General features: G+C 48.9%; 1 protein-coding gene across 1 annotated transcript; it reads left to right on the forward strand.

Annotated features, from left to right (window-relative positions):
• Positions 1-1,087: 1,087 nt before the first annotated feature.
• Positions 1,088-5,352, forward strand: LOC146059307 (protein NYNRIN-like). Its single transcript, XM_083171424.1, has 2 exons — positions 1,088-2,889; positions 2,932-5,352. The coding sequence occupies exons 1-2, from the start codon at positions 1,162-1,164 to the stop codon at positions 3,067-3,069; spliced, it is 1,866 nt and encodes a 621-aa protein (XP_083027550.1). The 5' UTR covers positions 1,088-1,161; the 3' UTR covers positions 3,070-5,352.
• Positions 5,353-19,510: the final 14,158 nt, after the last annotated feature.

Raw genomic sequence — 19,510 nt, forward strand, 5'->3', positions numbered from 1 at the left:
GCACCTATAGTACCAGATGTAAACTCACTCATCTCAGCAATCCCTGCAAACGCAACCCACTTTAGTGTCATCGATTTGAAAAACGCATTTTTTAGCATTCCTATAGACACAGAGACCCAATTACTATTTGCTTTTTCATTTGAGGGTAAACAATTAACCTGGTGTCGTTTACCCCAAGGCTATATTGACTCTCCAGTGGTCTATAGCATAGTCCTCCAAGCCACATTGGCTCCCTGGCACCCCCCCCATGGTTCTGTCCTGCTACAGTATGCAGATGATCTGCTTCTCTGTAGTACCACCGAGGAGGCCAGCCAGTTAGATGGAATTTCATTGTTAAACTGGTTATCAGAATGTGGACACAAGGTGTCAAAAGCAAAACTGCAATGGTGCAAAATGAATGTCAATTATCTGGGTTTTGTACTCTCCGAGGGAGAAAGGAAAATCAGTCCACAACGCATACAGTCTGTATTGGGCCTGGTCACCCCAACTACCCAGAAGGATATGCTGTCTTTCTTGGGTATGGTAAATTACTGCAGACAGTGGATTTCTGATTGTTCCTACTATGATAACATCTTGAGACAATGTACACTCAAGGACAAACCTAAGGTTATAGAATGGTCGGATGTAATGTTTTCTGCATTTGCAAAGTTAAGAGAAATGTTGGTAAAGAGTCCCGCGCTCGGCCTCCCGGATTATCTGTTAACATTCCATTTATTTGCAAGGGACACATGTACGACTATGGCGGGTGTGCTCACCCAACTTCACGGAGGCAAAATGCGCCCTGTCGCATTTTTTTCAAAAGTAATGCCTGTCACTGTGCAAGGAATGCCAGCTTGTCTTCGAGCCCTGGCTGCCTGTGCAATGGTTGTTGAGATGTCTACCACATTAACACTAGGACACCCTACTGTGTTACATACCACACATAACGTCCTTTCCATTCTCAATGGCCTACACACACAACACATGTCAGCTCAAAGACTCAGTGGTTATGAAGTACTCCTACTTAGTAACCCTTCTCTCACCATTAAATATGCAACAAACTCTGAAGGTCCGGTCCCCGTACTCATTGCCCTTTTAGGACTAAGAGGCCCTGACGACGAGGCACCTCCTCAACACGATTGTGCATTGACTATTGACTCAGAAACTTCGCCCAGAACAGACATGTACACTATACCTGTCCCGAACGCTGACACGATCTTTGTCGACGGTTCTTGCAGTCGACCAAATGACAACACATACCAAGCAGGCTATGCGGTAGTTAAGCTTCCTGATATCACTCTTGAGGCAAAGGCAGTTCCCTTACAATCAGCACAGGCTGCAGAGCTCATTGCACTCACCAGAGCATGTCACCTATATTCAGGCAAACCTGTAACAATCTACACGGACTCCAGATACGCCTACGGTGTTGTCCATGACCATGGTATGATCTGGCAACGCCGAGGATTCACAGGTGCTGATGGAAAAGGCATATCCCATGCCCAACTCATCACTGACCTGTTGCACGCAATTACCTTGCCATCACAACTCGCCATTCTCCATTGTAAAGCTCACACTGGAGGAAAAGACGACATCAGCAGAGGCAACGCCTTAGCTGACGCCGCTGCTAAACGAGCTGCCACTACAGAAACTTACAACCTCATTTTTGCTATCATCTCACCACCCTCACTAGATGATACCTATTTACTCACAGAATTACAGGCGGCTGCCTCTAACTCTGATCTTTCAGACTGGACATATCCAATTTTGCAGAAGTATCCACGGACTGGATTAATCTGCAAAGAGGGGAAACCATGCATTCCCCAAACCAGTGCTTCACTGTTCATAGCACATTACCACGGAGTGGGACACCATAGTATAGTCACAACCACCCTACTCCTCTCAAACGATTTCTACATCACAAATGTGAAAGAACTTATTAAACAATACATCAGTAGGTGTATAATATGTCTCAGAAACAACCCAAATAACCCAGACAAAGCAAGACACCAACACTTAGAATACCCAACCACTCCATTCACTCACCTGCAAATAGACTTTACACACATTAACAATGCAGGCAAACAGGAATATGCCCTCGTCATTGTCGACATGTTCTCACGATGGCCCGAGGCATACCCCACAAAGTCAGAAGACGCAAAAACCGTAGCCCGCATACTCACGCGTGAAATCATTCCGCGATGGGGATGCCCGCTCCAAATCAATAGTGATAAAGGCTCAGCCTTTACGGCCAAAATTACTGCAGAATTGGTCAAAGCTTTACAAATAGAATGGAAGTTTCACATTCCATATCACCCTCAAAGTTCCGGTATCGTGGAACGCATGAACCGTACCGTCAAAGACAAATTACGTAAAGCCACGGGAGGTACATTCGCTAAATGGAAACAAATCCTCCCTATTGTATTGGCTGAAATAAGAATGACGCCACAAAAAACTCTAGGATACTCCCCCTTCGAAATACTAATGGGTAGGCCTTTTCCCACACCCTGGGCAAAGAAACCACTGGTTACAACTGAGGGAGATCTAGACGTAATAAGAGAAGAGTACGTTAGATCCCTAATAGAGAAACTTAATGAGTTAGAGCAAAATGTTATCTTTAAGAATCCTTCTCATCCACAGTTACCCACTCACCCATTCAGGGTTGGAGACAAGGTCGTAGTGAAGGTACTGCCGAGAAACAAGCACCCTGGAGACTTCACCTACGGACCAGAGACGGAAGTGGTCGCAGTCACCAGGACGGCTGTCCTCACAGACGAAGGACCAACGTGGATCCATGCATCCAGAGTGAAGAAAATTCCACTCCCACCGCAGATCGACACCGATCCCGACGCTGATCCAGAGAATTACACAGACGGGACGAGAGAGGTGATAACGGGGGCAGACAGCCCTGACCTCCAACAGGACGAGGTACTAACGGGAGTCAGTGACTCTGACCTCCAACCTGGAGAAGACCTGCCGGCTGGAGGTGACGAGGAATCAGGGGTACAACATTCTGAAGCCGAGGACGACGCTACAGGATATGACTCCCCCCACCTTAGCCCTAGTGACTTTACTCGGGCTTGTTCTTTATAATTGTTTTGCTGAAGTTGATATAACCCAAAATGATGGACGCTTTACCTTCTGGTATAATTCTTCTAGCACGACTGTCGCTACTTTTATTTTTTCTTATTGTGATATTGTACCTTGCTCAAACAATCAAGGCGGGAATCGGGGAGAACCACCGCTGCCATGGCTGTGTAATGTCCACCACGCACCACACGCAGTAAGTCACGTGTATATCTGTGTCACCAGCACTTACTGGGGAGATTCTTGCGACTCATGGGGGGCTGTTGGGTGGAACACTAGAGCAGATACCACTGTCTTTGAGAGCAGCCAAGACTGGGGATATCGCCCCGATGTTGGCCTCCAGAAATGGTCCCATGGTCGATCCTTACTAACCCGTATGTCCCTACGAAAAAGGGGCACTTGCAATAGCCAATTTATCATTAACCTAGAAAACCCGGCCCCCGGCGATGCCGGACTATATGTCATGAGTAAATATCAATCAGGAGAAAGCGGGGGCCCAAGGGGAAGATTCCATTTAAAAGACATGTATGATAACCCAGAATACACCGCCCTCAAAGCCACTGTAAAACCTAAAACACCACCATCATTCTTTAAACCACATGTCACTACTTTTAATGAAATGTTAGCCATTAACAACCCCACTTACGAAGACACTATATCCATAGAGACTGGATCATCTGACGTAAACTATTGGTTAGAATGGATGAAGTATAATGCCCGCAAGGTTAATCAAACTGATTGCTATGTATGTGGAAAGTCCAGACCCCATTTAGGTACTGTACCCATACGCATACCTCCCGATCAGGATAAGTGCTTTTTTAGTTTATACACTGATACCATAGTGGAAGAGGCCAAATGTGAACAATGGAAAAAGGAATACCCCATTATGACAAAGAATACCAACCCTGGTAGTACCATAACTATTTACCCCGGTAATTACACTTGTTATTTCTCTAATAGTACTGATCAAAATGTTGTACAAATGAAATTATTTCCTGACGGGTATTGTACTGAACGAAGAAATATCAGCATACCCACCATGAAGAAATCATTAGGCGATATCTATTTTATCTGTGGAGATATGAAATTGAGGACAAAACTAAATAGCCCTTGGAAAGGAGAATGTGCCCTGGCAAAGATTATCATGCCCATTCACATCCTCCCAGCCAACCTTCCTCAACCTCCTCCCACAGGCAACACAAACACACACTCTAGAGCTAAGAGAGATGCCCCCAAGGAAAGTTTCGATCCACACATATATATCGATACTATTGGTGTCCCTCGGGGAGTTCCAGATGAATTTAAGGCTCGAGATTAAGTCGCTGCCGGCTTTGAGTCTCTAATTCCCCAAGTGACAATCAATAAGAACGTGGACTGGATAAATTATATATATTATAATCAGCAGCGCTTTGTTAATGATACTAGAGATGCTTTAAAAGGTATTGCTGAACAGTTAGAAGCCACTTCTCAAATGACTTTTCAGAATCGTATGGCTTTAGATATGATGCTTGCCGAGAAAGGAGGAACCTGTGTGTACATAGGTAAGGTTGATGGATGCTGTACTTATATCCCAGACAACACAGGTCCTAATGGGAAAACTACCCTAGCTATTAAACATCTAGAAGATTTATCCATCGAACTCAAGAAGAACTCAGGTGTCACGGACCCCTGGAGTAGCTGGTTTGGATGGTTAAACGACTGGAAACACGCACTAACACAAATAGGCATGTTTATCCTCATTGTAATTATTGTACTTATGATAGTAGGATATTGTGTCTTTCCCATATGCAAGAAGATTGGTTCCAAGTACCTGGATAATGTAACACCTGCTATGTACACTGATCTCGCCAAAAGCCCTCCCTCACCAGAAGATTATGGTGAATATGTCAAAATTCACCGTACCAAACAAGATGCCATCTACAAGAATCAAATTGTCTAAAAAGGACATTGATTCTAAGAGGGGATTGAAGGGTTAATCAGCCATCTTGTTTCTCTGTCTTATAGTTTCTGTTCCTGCTTATCTCAAGAAGTTATGTTCTGGCTTTTTTCCAGTACTCGCTTGCTATCATGTACTTTGTAACTTTCCTCAGAAACTGTACATCCTGTAATTTCTCATAACTAACGAATACTACACACTCCCCTATAAGGCGACGTATAAGCCACCCCACCTAGATGCTGTTATTTCCCTACCTCTGCACCAAATATTAACCAATCATATAATTGAACCAGCGCCGTATGTTATGTATAAATATGTTGTTTTTGTCATTATTAAATTAGAGTTAAACCTTGTATCTGTGGTCCTCGTTACTGGTCATATCATATAAGGTTACACTCTCACGGAGCTCTAAGGGGTCTTCACACTGAGGTCAAATAAGGTAATGAATATATAAGGAAATCGATACATCGGCACATGATCGATTTTCCTTCAAGGTGTTATACAGAGGGGGATGTAGTGAGTGATAGGAGATGTTATACAGAGGGGAGTGTAGTGAGTGATAGGAGGTGTTATACAGAGGGGGGTGTAGTGAGTGATAGGAGGTGTTATACAGAGGGGAGTGTAGTGAGTGATAGGAGGTGTTATACAGAGGAGGTGTAGTAAGGGATAGGAGGTGTTATACAGAGGGGGTGTAGTGAGTGATAGGAGGTGTTATACAGAGGGGGGTGTAGTGAGTGATAGGAGGTTTTATACAGAGGGGGGTGTAGTGAGTGATAGGTGTTATACAGAGGGGAGTGTAGTGAGTTATAGGATGTGTTATACATAGGGGGTGTAGTGAGTGATAGGTGTTATACAGAGGGGGTGCAGTGAGTGAATGGTGTTATACAGAGGGGGTGCAGTGAGTGATAGGTGTTATACAGAGGGGGTGTAGTGAGTGATAGGAGGTGTTATACAGAGGGGGGTGCAGTGAGTGATAGGAGGTGTTATACAGAGGGGGATGTAGTGAGTGATAGGAGATGTTATACAGAGGGGGGTGTAGTGAGTGATAGGTGTTATACAGAGGGGTGTAGTGAGTGATAGGAGGTGATATACAGAGGGGGGTGTAGTGAGTGATAGGTGTTATACAGAGGGGAGTATAGTGAGGGATTGGAGGTGTTATACAGAGGGGGGTGTAGTGAGTGATAGGAGGTGTTATACAGAGGGTTGTGTAGTGAGTGATAGGAGGTTTTATACAGAGGGGGGTGTAGTGAGTGATAGGTGTTATACAGAGGGGAGTGTAGTGAGTGATAGGATGTGTTATACTGGAGGGGGGTGTAGTGAGTGATAGGAGGTGTTATACATAGGGGGTGTAGTGAGTGATAGGTGTTATACAGAGGGGGTGCAGTGAGTGAATGGTGTTATACAGAGGGGGTGCAGTGAGTGATAGGTGTTATACAGAGGGGGTGTAGTGAGTGATTGGAGGTGTTATACAGAGGGGGGTGTAGTGAGTGATAGGTGTTATACAGAGGGGGTGTAGTGAGTGATAGGAGGTGTTATACAGAGGGGGTGTAGTGAGTGATAGGAGGTGTTATACAGAGGGGGGTGTAGTGAGGGATAGGAGGTGTTATACAGAGGGGGTGTAGTGAGTGATAGGAGGTGTTATACAGAGGGGGGTGTAGTGAGTGATAGGTGTTATACAGAGGGGTGTAGTGAGTGATAGGAGATGTTATACAGAGGGGGTGTAGTGAGTGATAGGAGGTGTTATACAGAGGGGGTGTAGTGAGTGATAGGAGGTGTTATACAGAGGGGGTGTAGTGAGTGATAGGAGATGTTATACAGAGGGGGTGTAGTGAGTGATAGGAGATGTTATACAGAGGGGGTGTAGTGAGTGATAGGAGGTGTTATACAGAGGGGGTGTAGTGAGTGATAGGAGGTGTTATACAGAGGGGGTGTAGTGAGTGATAGGAGGTGTTATACAGAGGGGGGGTGTAGTGAGTGATAGGAGGTGTTATACAGAGGGGGTGTAGTGAGGGATAGGAGGTGTCCTACAGAGGGGGTGTAGTGAGTGATAGGAGGTGTTATACAGAGGGGGTGTTTTGAGTGATAGGTGTTATACAGAGGGGTGTAGTGAGTGATAGGAGATGTTATACAGAGGGGGTGTAGTGAGTGATAGGAGGTGTTATACAGAGGGGGTGTAGAGAGTGATAGGAGGTGTTATACAGAGAGAGTGTAGTGAGTGATAGGAGGTGTTATACAGAGGGGGTGTAGTGAGTGATAGGAGGTGTTATACAGAGAGAGTGTAGTGAGTGATAGGAGGTGTTATACAGAGGGGGTGTAGTGAGTGATAGGAGGTGTTATACAGAGGGGGTGCAGTGAGTGATAGGAGATGTTATACAGAGGGGGTGCAGTGAGTGATAGGAGGTGTTATACAGAGGGGGGTGTAGTGAGTGATAGGAGGTGTTATACAGAGGAGTCTGTAGTGAGTGATAGGAGATGTTATACAGAGGGGGGTGCAGTGAGTGATAGGAGATGTTATACAGAGGGGGGTGTAGTGAGTGATAGGAGATGTTATACAGAGGGGGTGTAGTGAGGGATAGGAGGTGTTATACAGAGGGGGTGTAGTGAGTTATAGGAGGTGTTATACAGAGGGGGTGTAGTGAGGGATAGGAGGTGTTATACAGAGGGGGGTGCAGTGAGTGATAGGAGATGTTATACAGAGAGGGGTGCAGTGAGTGATAGGAGGTGTTATACAGAGGGGTGTAGTGAGTGATAAGAGATGTTATACAGAGAGAGCGTAGTGAGTGATAGGAGGTGTTATACAGAAGGGGGCGTAGTGAGTGATAGGAGATGTTATACAGAGGGGGGTGCAGTGAGTGATAGGAGGTGTTATACAGAGGGGGGTGTAGTGAGTGATAGGAGGTGTTATACAGAGGGGTGTAGTGAGTGATAAGAGATGTTATACAGAGAGAGCGTAGTGAGTGATAGGAGGTGTTATACAGAGGGGGTGTAGTGAGGGATAGGAGGTGTTATACAGAGGGGGTGTAGTGAGTTATAGGAGGTGTTATACAGAGGGGGTGTAGTGAGTTATAGGAGGTGTTATACAGAGGGGGTGTAGTGAGTGATAGGAGGTGTTATACAGAGGGAGTGCAGTGAATGATAGGAGGTGTTATACAGAGGGGAGTGTAGTGAGTGACAGGAGGTGTTATACAGAGGGGGGTGTAGTGAGTTATAGAAGGTGTTATACAGAGGGGAGTGTAGTGAGTGATAGGTGTTATACAGAGGGAGTGTAGTGAGTGATAGGAGGTAGTATACAGAGGGGAGTAGTGAGTGATAGATGTTATACAGAGGGAGGTGTAGTGAGTGATAGGTGTTATACAGAGGGGGGTGAAGTAGGTGATAGGTGTTATACAGAGGGGGTGTAGTGAGTGATAGGAGATGTTATACAGAGGGGCTGCAGTTAGTGATAGGAGATGTTATACAGAGGGGGATGTAGTGAGTGATAGGAGGTGTTATACAGAGGGGCTGCAGTTAGTGATAGGAGATGTTATACAGAGGGGGATGTAGTGAGTGATAGGAGGTGTTATACAGAGGGGATTGTAGTGAGTGATAGGAGATGTTATACAGAGGGGGTGTAGTGAGTGATAGGAGGTGTTATACAGGGGGTGCAGTGAGTGATGGGAGGTGTTATACAGAGGGGGGTGTAGTGAGGGAAAGGTGTTAAACAGAGGGGGGTGCAGTGATTGATAGGAGGAGAGGGGCATGCTGGGAGGTATAGATAATGTATGATTGCTAGCACCTGCGGGGAGCTAGGTAACTGATAAGAAAGTGTCACCACAGGTGCTGGCAATCATACATTACCAGGGAAGCCCAGGAGCAGAGCATTGTGTCCTCCTGGAGAGGGGCATGCTGGGAGGTATGGATAATGTATGATTGCTAGCACCTGCGGGGAGCTAGGTAACTGATAAGAAAGTGTCACCACAGGTGCTGGCAATCATACATTACCAGGGAAGCCCAGGAGCAGAGCATTGTGACCTCCTGGAGAGGGCCATGCTGGGAAGTATGGATAATGTAGGATTGTAGCACCTGTGGGGAGCTAGGTAACTGATAAGAAAGGTGTCACCACAGATGCTGGCAATCATACATTACCAGGGAAGCCCAGGAACAGAGCATTGTGTCCTCCTGGAGAGGTGCATGCTGGGAGGTATGGATAATGTATGATTGCCAGCACCTGTGGGGAGCTAGGTAACTGATAAGAAAGGTGTCGCCACAGGTGCTGGCAATTATACATTACCAGGGAAGCCCAGGAGCAGAGCATTGTGTCCTCCTGGAGAGGGGCATGCTGGGAGGTATGGATAATGTAGGATTGCCAGCACCTGTGGGGAGCTAGGTAACTGATAAGAAAGGTGTCACCACAGGTGCTGGCAATCATACATTACCAGGGAAGCCCAGGAACAGAGCATTGTGTCCTCCTGGAGAGGGGCATGCTAGGAGGTATGGATAATGTATGATTGCCAGCACCTATGGGGAGCTAGGTAATTGATAGGAAAGGTGTCACCACAGGTGCTGGCAATTATACATTACCAGGGAAGCCCAGGAGCAGAGCATTGTGTCCTCCTGGAGAGGGGCATGCTGGGAGGTATGGATAATGTAGGATTGCCAGCACCTGTGGGGAGCTAGGTAACTGATAAGAAAGGTGTCACCACAGGTGCTGGCAATCATACATTACCAGGGAAGAGCCCAGGAACAGAGCTTTGTGTCCTCCTGGAGAGGGGCATGCTAGGAGGTATGGATAATGTATGATTGCCAGCACCTGTGGGGAGCTAGGTAACTGATAAGAAAGGTGTCACCACAGGTGCTGGCAATCATACATTACCAGGGAAGCCCAGGAGCAGAGCATTGTGTCCTCCTGGAGAGGGGCATGCTGGGAGGTATGGATAATGTATGATTGCCAGCACCTGTGGGGAGCTAGGTAACTGATAAGAAAGGTGTCACCACTGGTGCTGGCAATCATACATTACCAGGGAAGAGCCCAGGAACAGAGCATTGTGTCGTCCTTGAGAAGGGGAATGCTGGGAGGTATGGATAATGTATGATTGCCAGCACCTGTGAGGAGCTAGGTAACTGATAAGAAAGGTGTCACCACAGGTGCTGGCAATCCTACATTACCAGGGAAGCCCAGGAACAAAGCATTGTGTCCTCCAGGAGAGAGGCATGCTGGGAGGTATGGATAATGTATGATTGCCAGCACCTGTGGGGAGCTAGGTAACTGATAAGAAAGGTGTCACTACAGGTGCTGGCAATCATACATTACCAGGGAAGCCCAGGAACAGAGCATTGTGTCCTCCTGGAGAGGGGCATGCTGGGAGGTATGTATAATGTATGATTGCCAGCACCTGTGCGTAGCTAGGTAACTGATAAGAAAGGTGTCACCACAGGTGCTGTCAATCATACATTACCAGGGAAGCCCAGGAACAGAGCATTGTGTCCTCCTGGAGAGGGGCATGCTGGGAGGTATGGATAATGTATGATTGCCAGCACCTGTGCGTAGCTAGGTAACTGATAAGAAAGGTGTCACCACAGGTGCTGTCAATCATACATTACCAGGGAAGCCCAGGAACAGAGCATTGTGTCCTCCTGGAGAGGGGCATGCTGGGAGGTATGGATAATGTAGGATTGCCAGCACCTGTGGGGAGCTAGGTAACTGATAAGAAAGGTGTCACCACAGGTGCTGGCAATCCTACATTACCAGGGAAGCCCAGGAGCAGAGCATTGTGTCCTCCTGAAGAGGGGCATGCTGGGAGGTATGGATAATGTATGATTGCCAGCACCTGTGGGGAGCTAGGTAACTGATAAGAAAGGTGTCACCACAGGTGCTGGCAATCATACATTACCAGGGAAGCCCAGGAGCAGAGCATTGTGTCCTCCTGGAGAGGGGCATGCTGAGAGGTATGGATAATGTATGATTGCCAGCACCTGTGGGGAGCTAGGTAACTTATAAGAAAGGTGTCACCACAGGTGCTGGCAATCATACATTACCAGGGAAGCCCAGGAGCAGAGCATTGTGTCCTCCTGGAGAGGGGCATGCTGGGAGGTATGGATAATGTATGATTGCCAGCACCTGTGGGGAGCTAGGTAACTGATAAGAAAGGTGTCACCACAGGTGCTGGCAATCATACATTACCAGGGAAGCCCAGGAACAGAGCATTGTGTCCTCCTGGAGAGGGGCATGCTGGGAGGTATGGATAATGTAGGATTGCCAGCACCTGTGGGGAGCTAGGTAACTGATAAGAAAGGTGTCACCACAGGTGCTGGCAATCATACATTACCAGGGAAGTCCAGGAACAGAGCACTGTGTCCTCCTGGAGAGGGGCATGCTGGGAGGTATGGCTAATGTATGATTGCCAGCACCTGTGGGGAGCTAGGTAACTGATAAGAAAGATGTCACCACAGGTGCTGGCAATCATACATTACCAGGGAAGCCCAGGAGCAGAGCATTGTGTCCTCCTGGAGAGGGGCATGCTGGGGGGTATGGATAATGTATGATTGCCAGCACCTGTGGGGAGCTAGGTAACTGATAAGAAAGGTGTCACCACAGGTGCTGGCAATCCTACATTACCAGGGAAGCCCAGGAGCAGAGCATTGTGTCCTCCTGGAGAGGGGCATGCTGGGAGGTATGGCTAATGTATGATTGCCAGCACCTGTGGGGAGCTAGGTAACTGATAAGAAAGGCGTCACCACAGGTGCTGACAATCATACATTACCAGGGAAGCCCAGGAGCAGAGCATTGTGCCCCTCCTGGAGAGGGGCATGCTGGGAGGTATGGATAATGTAGGATTGCCAGCACCTGTGGGGAGCTAGGTAACTGATCAGAAAGGTGTCACCATAGGTGCTGGCAATCATACATTACCAGGGAAGCCCAGGAGCAGAGCATTGTGTCCTCCTGGAGAGGGGCATGCTGGGAGGTATAGATAATGTAGGATTGCCAGCACCTGTGGGGAGCCAGGTAACTGATAAGAAAGGTGTCACCACAGGTGCTGGCAATCATACATTACCAGGGAAGCCCAGGAACAGAGCATTGTGTCCTCCTGGAGAGGGGGATGCTAGGAGGTATGCATAATGTATGATTGCCAGCACCTGTGGGGAGCTAGGTAACTGATAAGAAAGTTGTCACCACAGGTGCCGGCAATCATACATTACCATGGAAGCCCAGGAACAGAGCATTGTGTCCTCCTGGAGAGGGGGATGCTGGGAGGTATGGATAATGTAGGATCACTAGCACCTGTGGGGAGCTGGGTAACTGATAAGAAAGGTGTCACCACAGGTGCTGGCAATCCTACATTACCAGGGAAGTCCAGGAGCAGAGTATTGTGTCCTCCTGGAGAGGGGCATGCTGGGAGGTATGGATAATGTATGATTGCCAGCACCTGTGGGGAGCTAGGTAACTGATAAGAAAGGTGTCACCACAGGTGCTGGCAATCCTACATTACCAGGGAAGCCCAGGAGCAGAGCATTGTGTCCTCCTGGAGAGGGGCATGCTGGGAGGTATGGATAATGTATGATTGCCAGCACCTGTGGGGAGCTAGGTAACTGATAAGAAAGGTGTCACCACAGGTGCTGGCAATCATACAATACCAGGGAAGCCCAGGAGCAGAGCATTGTGTCCTCCTGGAGAGGGGCATGCTGGGAGGTATGGATAATGTATGATTGCCAGCACCTGTGGGGAGCTAGGTAACTGATAAGAAAGTTGTCACCACAGGTGCTGGCCATCGTACATTACCAGGGAAGCCCAGGAGCAGAGCATTGTGTCCTCCTGGAGAGGGGCATGCTGGGAGGTATGGATAATGTATGATTGCCAGCACCTGTGGGGAGCTAGGTAACTGATAAGAAAGGTGTCACCACAGGTGCTGGCAATCATACATTACCAGGGAAGCCCAGGAGCAGAGCATTGTGTCCTCCTGGAGAGGGGCATGCTGGGAGGTATGGATAATGTATGATTGCCAGCACCTGTGGGGAGCTAGGTGACTGATAAGAAAGGTGTCACCACAGGTGCTGGTAATCATACATTACCAGGGAAGCCCAGGAACAGAGCATTGTGTCCTCCTGGAGAGGGGCATGCTGGGAGGTATGGATAATGTATGATTGCCAGCACCTGTGGGGAGCTAGGTAACTGATAAGAAAGTTGTCACCACAGGTGCTGGCCATCGTACATTACCAGGGAAGCCCAGGAGCAGAGCATTGTGTCCTCCTGGAGAGGGGCATGCTGGGAGGTATGGATAATGTATGATTGCCAGCACCTGTGGGGAGCTAGGTAACTGATAAGAAAGGTGTCACCACAGGTGCTGGCAATCATACATTACCAGGGAAGCCCAGGAGCAGAGCATTGTGTCCTCCTGGAGAGGGGCATGCTGGGAGGTATGGATAATGTATGATTGCCAGCACCTGTGGGGAGCTAGGTGACTGATAAGAAAGGTGTCACCACAGGTGCTGGTAATCATACATTACCAGGGAAGCCCAGGAACAGAGCATTGTGTCCTCCTGGAGAGGGGCATGCTGGGAGGTATGGATAATGTATGATTGCCAGCACCTGTGGGAAGCTAGGTAACTGATAAGTAAGGTGTCACCACAGGTGCTGGCAATCATACATTACCAGGGAAGTCCAGGTGCAGAGCATTGTGTCCTCCTGGAGAGGGGCATGCTGGAAGGTATGGATAATGTATGATTGCCAGCACCTGTGGGGAGCTAGGTAACTGATAAGAAATGTGTCACCACAGGTGCTGGCAATCCTACATTACCAGGGAAGCCCAGGAACAGAGCATTGTGTCCTCCTGGAGAGGGGGATGCTGGGAGGTATTGATAATGTATGATTGCCAGCACCTGTGGGGAGCTAGGTAACTGGTAAGAAAGGTGTCACCACAGGCGCTGGCAATCATACATTACAAGAGAAGCCAAGGAGCAGAGCATTGTGTCCGCCAGGAGAGGGGCATGCTAGGAGGTATGAATAATGTAGGATTGCCGGCACCTGTGGGGAGCTAGGTAACTGATAAGAAAGGTGTCACCACAGGTGCTGACAATCATACATTACCAGGGAAGCCCAGGATCAGACCATTGTGTCCTCCTGGAGAGGGGCATGCTGGGCGGTATGGATAATGTATGATTGCCAACACCTGTGGGGAGCTAGGTAAGTGATAAGAAAAGTGCCACCACAGATGCTGGCAATCATACATTACCAGGGAAGCCCAGGAACAGAGCATTGTGTCCTCCTGGAGAGGAGCATGCTGGGAGGTATGGATAATGTATGATTGCCAGCACCTGTGGGGAGCTAGGTAACTGATAAGAAAGGTGTCGCCACAGGTGCTGCAATCATACATTACCAGGGAAGCCCAGGAACAGAGCATTGTGTCCTCCTGGAGAGGTGCATGCTGGGAGGTATGGATAATGTATGATTGCCAGCACCTGTGGGGAGCTAGGTAACTGATAAGAAAGGTGTCACCACAGGTGCTGCAATCATACATTACCAGGGAAGCCAAGGAACAGAGCATTGTGTCCTCCTGGAGAGGGGCATGCTGGGAGGTATGGATAATGTAGGATTGCCAGCACCTGTGGGGAGCTAGGTAACTGATAAGAAAGGTGTCACCACAGGTGCTGGCAATCATACATTACCAGGGAAGAGCCCAGGAACAGAGCTTTGTGTCCTCCTGGAGAGGGGCATGCTAGGAGGTATGGATAATGTATGATTGCCAGCACCTGTGGGGAGCTAGGTAACTGATAAGAAAGGTGTCACCACAGGTTCTGCAATCATACATTACCAGGGAAGCCCAGGAACAGAGCATTGTGTCCTCCTGGAGAGGTGCATGCTGGGAGGTATGGATAATGTATGATTGCCAGCACCTGTGGGGAGCTAAGTAATTGATAGGAAAGGTGTCACCACAGGTGCTGGCAATTATACATTACCAGGGAAGCCCAGGAGCAGAGCATTGTGTCCTCCTGGAGAGGGGCATGCTGGGAGGTATGGATAATGTAGGATTACCAGCACCTGTGGGGAGCTAGGTAACTGATAAGAAAGGTGTCACCACAGGTGCTGGCAATCATACATTACCAGGGAAGAGCCCAGGAACAGAGCTTTGTGTCCTCCTGGAGAGGGGCATGCTAGGAGGTATGGATAATGTATGATTGCCAGCACCTGTGGGGAGCTAGGTAACTGATAAGAAAGGTGTCACCACAGGTGCTGGCAATCCTACATTACCAGGGAAGCCCAGGAACAAAGCATTGTGTCCTCCAGGAGAGGGGCATGCTGGGAGGTATGGCTAATGTATGATTGCCAGCACCTGTGGGGAGCTAGGTAACTGATAAGAAAGGTGTCACCACAGGTGCTGGTAATCATACATTACCAGGGAAGCCCAGGAACAGAGCATTGTGTCGTCCTTGAGAAGGGGAATGCTGGGAGGTATGGATAATGTATGATTGCCAGCACCTGTGAGGAGCTAGGTAACTGATAAGAAAGGTGTCACCACAGGTGCTGGCAATCCTACATTACCAGGGAAGCCCAGGAACAAAGCATTGTGTCCTCCAGGAGAGGGGCATGCTGGGAGGTATGGATAATGTATGATTGCCAGCACCTGTGGGGAGCTAGGTAACTGATAAGAAAGGTGTCACTACAGGTGCTGGCAATCATACATTACCAGGGAAGCCCAGGAGCAGAGCATTGTGTCCTCCTGGAGAGGGGCATGCTGGGAGGTATGGATAATGTATGATTGCCAGCACCTGTGGGGAGCTGGGTAACTGATAAGAAAGGTGTCACCACAGGTGCTGGCAATCCTACATTACCAGGGAAGCCCAGGAACAGATCATTGTGTCCTCCTGGAGAGGGGCATGCTGGGAGGTATGGGTAATGTATGATTGCCAGCACCTGTGGGGAGCTAGGTAACTGATAAGAAAGGTGTCACCACAGGTGCTGGCAATCATACATTACCAGGGAAGCCCAGGAACAGAGCATTGTGTCCTCCCTCCTGGAGAGGTGCATGCTGGGAGGTATGGATAATGTAGGATTGCCAGCACCTGTGCGTAGCTAGGTAACTGATAAGAAAGGCGTCACCACAGGTGCTGGCAATCATACATTACCAGGGAAGCCCAGGAGCAGAGCATTGTGTCCTCCTGGAGAGGGGCATGCTGGGAGGTATGGATAATGTAGGATTGCCAGCACCTGTGGGGAGCTAGGTAACTGATCAGAAAGGTGTCACCACAGGTGCTGGCAATCATACATTACCAGGGAAGCCCATGAACAAAGCATTGTGTCCTCCTGGAGAGGGGCATGCTGGGAGGTATGGATAATGTAGGATTGCCAGCACCTGTGGGGAGCTAGGTGACTGATAAGAAAGGTGTCACCACAGGTGCTGGTAATCATACATTACCAGGGAAGCCCAGGAGCAGAGCATTGTGTCCTCCTGGAGAGGGGCATGCTGGGAGGTATGGATAATGTATGATTGCCAACACCTGTGGGGAGCTAGGTAACTGATAAGAAAGTTGTCACCACAGGTGCTGGCAATCATACATTACCAGGGAAGCCCAGGAACAGAGCATTGTGTCCTCCTGGAGAGGGGCATGCTGGGAGGTATGGATAATGTATGATTGCCTGCACCTGTGGGGAGCTAGGTAACTGATAAGAAAGGTGTCACCACAGGTGCTGGCAATCATACATTACCAGGGAAGCCCAGGAACAGAGCATTGTGTTCTCCTGGAGAGGGGCATGCTGGGAGGTATGGATAATGTATGATTGCCAGCACCTGTGGGGAGCTAGGTAACTGATAAGAAAGGTGTCACCACAGGTGCTGGCAATCATACATTACCAGGGAAGCACAGGAGCAGAGCATTGTGTCCTCCTGAAGAGGGGCATGCTGGGAGGTATGGATAATGTATGATTGCCAGCACCTGTGGGGAGCTAGGTAACTGATAAGAAAGGTGTCACCACAGGTGATGGCAATCCTACATTACCAGGGAAGCCCAGGAGCAGAGCATTGTGTCCTCCTGGAGAGGGGCATGCTGGGAGGTATGGATAATGTAGGATTGCCAGCACCTGTGGGGAGCTAGGTAACTGATAAGAAAGGTGTCACCACAGGTGCTGGCAATCATACATTACCAGGGAAGTCCAGGAACAGAGCACTGTGTCCTCCTGGAGAGGGGCATGCTGGGAGGTATGGCTAATGTATGATTGCCAGCACCTGTGGGGAGCTAGGTAACTGATAAGAAAGATGTCACCACAGGTGCTGGCAATCATACATTACCAGGGAAGCCCAGGAGCAGAGCATTGTGTCCTCCTGGAGAGGGGCATGCTGGGGGGTATGGATAATGTATGATTGCCAGCACCTGTGGGGAGCTAGGTAACTGATAAGAAAGGTGTCACCACAGGTGCTGGCAATCCTACATTACCAGGGAAGCCCAGGAACAAAGCATTGTGTCCTCCAGGAGAGGGGCATGCTGGGAGGTATGGATAATGTATGATTGCCAGCACCTGTGGGGAGCTAGGTAACTGATAAGAAAGGTGTCACTACAGGTGCTGGCAATCATACATTACCAGGGAAGCCCAGGAGCAGAGCATTGTGTCCTCCTGGAGAGGGGCATGCTGGGAGGTATGGATAATGTATGATTGCCAGCACCTGTGGGGAGCTGGGTAACTGATAAGAAAGGTGTCACCACAGGTGCTGGCAATCCTACATTACCAGGGAAGCCCAGGAACAGATCATTGTGTCCTCCTGGAGAGGGGCATGCTGGGAGGTATGGGTAATGTATGATTGCCAGCACCTGTGGGGAGCTAGGTAACTGATAAGAAAGGTGTCACCACAGGTGCTGGCAATCATACATTACCAGGGAAGCCCAGGAACAGAGCATTGTGTCCTCCCTCCTGGAGAGGTGCATGCTGGGAGGTATGGATAATGTAGGATTGCCAGCACCTGTGCGTAGCTAGGTAACTGATAAGAAAGGCGTCACCACAGGTGCTGGCAATCATACATTACCAGGGAAGCCCAGGAGCAGAGCATTGTGTCCTCCTGGAGAGGGGCATGCTGGGAGGTATGGATAATGTAGGATTGCCAGCACCTGTGGGGAGCTAGGTAACTGATCAGAAAGGTGTCACCACAGGTGCTGGCAATCATACATTACCAGGGAAGCCCATGAACAAAGCATTGTGTCCTCCTGGAGAGGGGCATGCTGGGAGGTATGGATAATGTAGGATTGCCAGCACCTGTGGGGAGCTAGGTGACTGATAAGAAAGGTGTCACCACAGGTGCTGGTAATCATACATTACCAGGGAAGCCCAGGAGCAGAGCATTGTGTCCTCCTGGAGAGGGGCATGCTGGGAGGTATGGATAATGTATGATTGCCAACACCTGTGGGGAGCTAGGTAACTGATAAGAAAGTTGTCACCACAGGTGCTGGCAATCATACATTACCAGGGAAGCCCAGGAACAGAGCATTGTGTCCTCCTGGAGAGGGGCATGCTGGGAGGTATGGATAATGTATGATTGCCTGCACCTGTGGGGAGCTAGGTAACTGATAAGAAAGGTGTCACCACAGGTGCTGGCAATCATACATTACCAGGGAAGCCCAGGAACAGAGCATTGTGTTCTCCTGGAGAGGGGCATGCTGGGAGGTATGGATAATGTATGATTGCCAGCACCTGTGGGGAGCTAGGTAACTGATAAGAAAGGTGTCACCACAGGTGCTGGCAATCATACATTACCAGGGAAGCACAGGAGCAGAGCATTGTGTCCTCCTGAAGAGGGGCATGCTGGGAGGTATGGATAATGTATGATTGCCAGCACCTGTGGGGAGCTAGGTAACTGATAAGAAAGGTGTCACCACAGGTGATGGCAATCCTACATTACCAGGGAAGCCCAGGAGCAGAGCATTGTGTCCTCCTGGAGAGGGGCATGCTGGGAGGTATGGATAATGTAGGATTGCCAGCACCTGTGGGGAGCTAGGTAACTGATAAGAAAGGTGTCACCACAGGTGCTGGCAATCATACATTACCAGGGAAGTCCAGGAACAGAGCACTGTGTCCTCCTGGAGAGGGGCATGCTGGGAGGTATGGCTAATGTATGATTGCCAGCACCTGTGGGGAGCTAGGTAACTGATAAGAAAGATGTCACCACAGGTGCTGGCAATCATACATTACCAGGGAAGCCCAGGAGCAGAGCATTGTGTCCTCCTGGAGAGGGGCATGCTGGGGGGTATGGATAATGTATGATTGCCAGCACCTGTGGGGAGCTAGGTAACTGATAAGAAAGGTGTCACCACAGGTGCTGGCAATCCTACATTACCAGGGAAGCCCAGGAGCAGAGCATTGTGTCCTCCTGGAGAGGGGCATGCTGGGAGGTATAGATAATGTAGGATTGCCAGCACCTGTGGGGAGCTAGGTAACTGATAAGAAAGTTGTCACCACAGGTGCCGGCAATCATACATTACCATGGAAGCCCAGGAACAGAGCATTGTGTCCTCCTGGAGAGGGGGATGCTGGGAGGTATGGATAATGTAGGATCA

Source organism: Crinia signifera, chromosome 2, assembly GCF_055691185.1.
Source record: "Crinia signifera chromosome 2, ASM5569118v1, whole genome shotgun sequence".
Taxonomy (NCBI): Eukaryota; Metazoa; Chordata; class Amphibia; order Anura; family Myobatrachidae; genus Crinia; species Crinia signifera.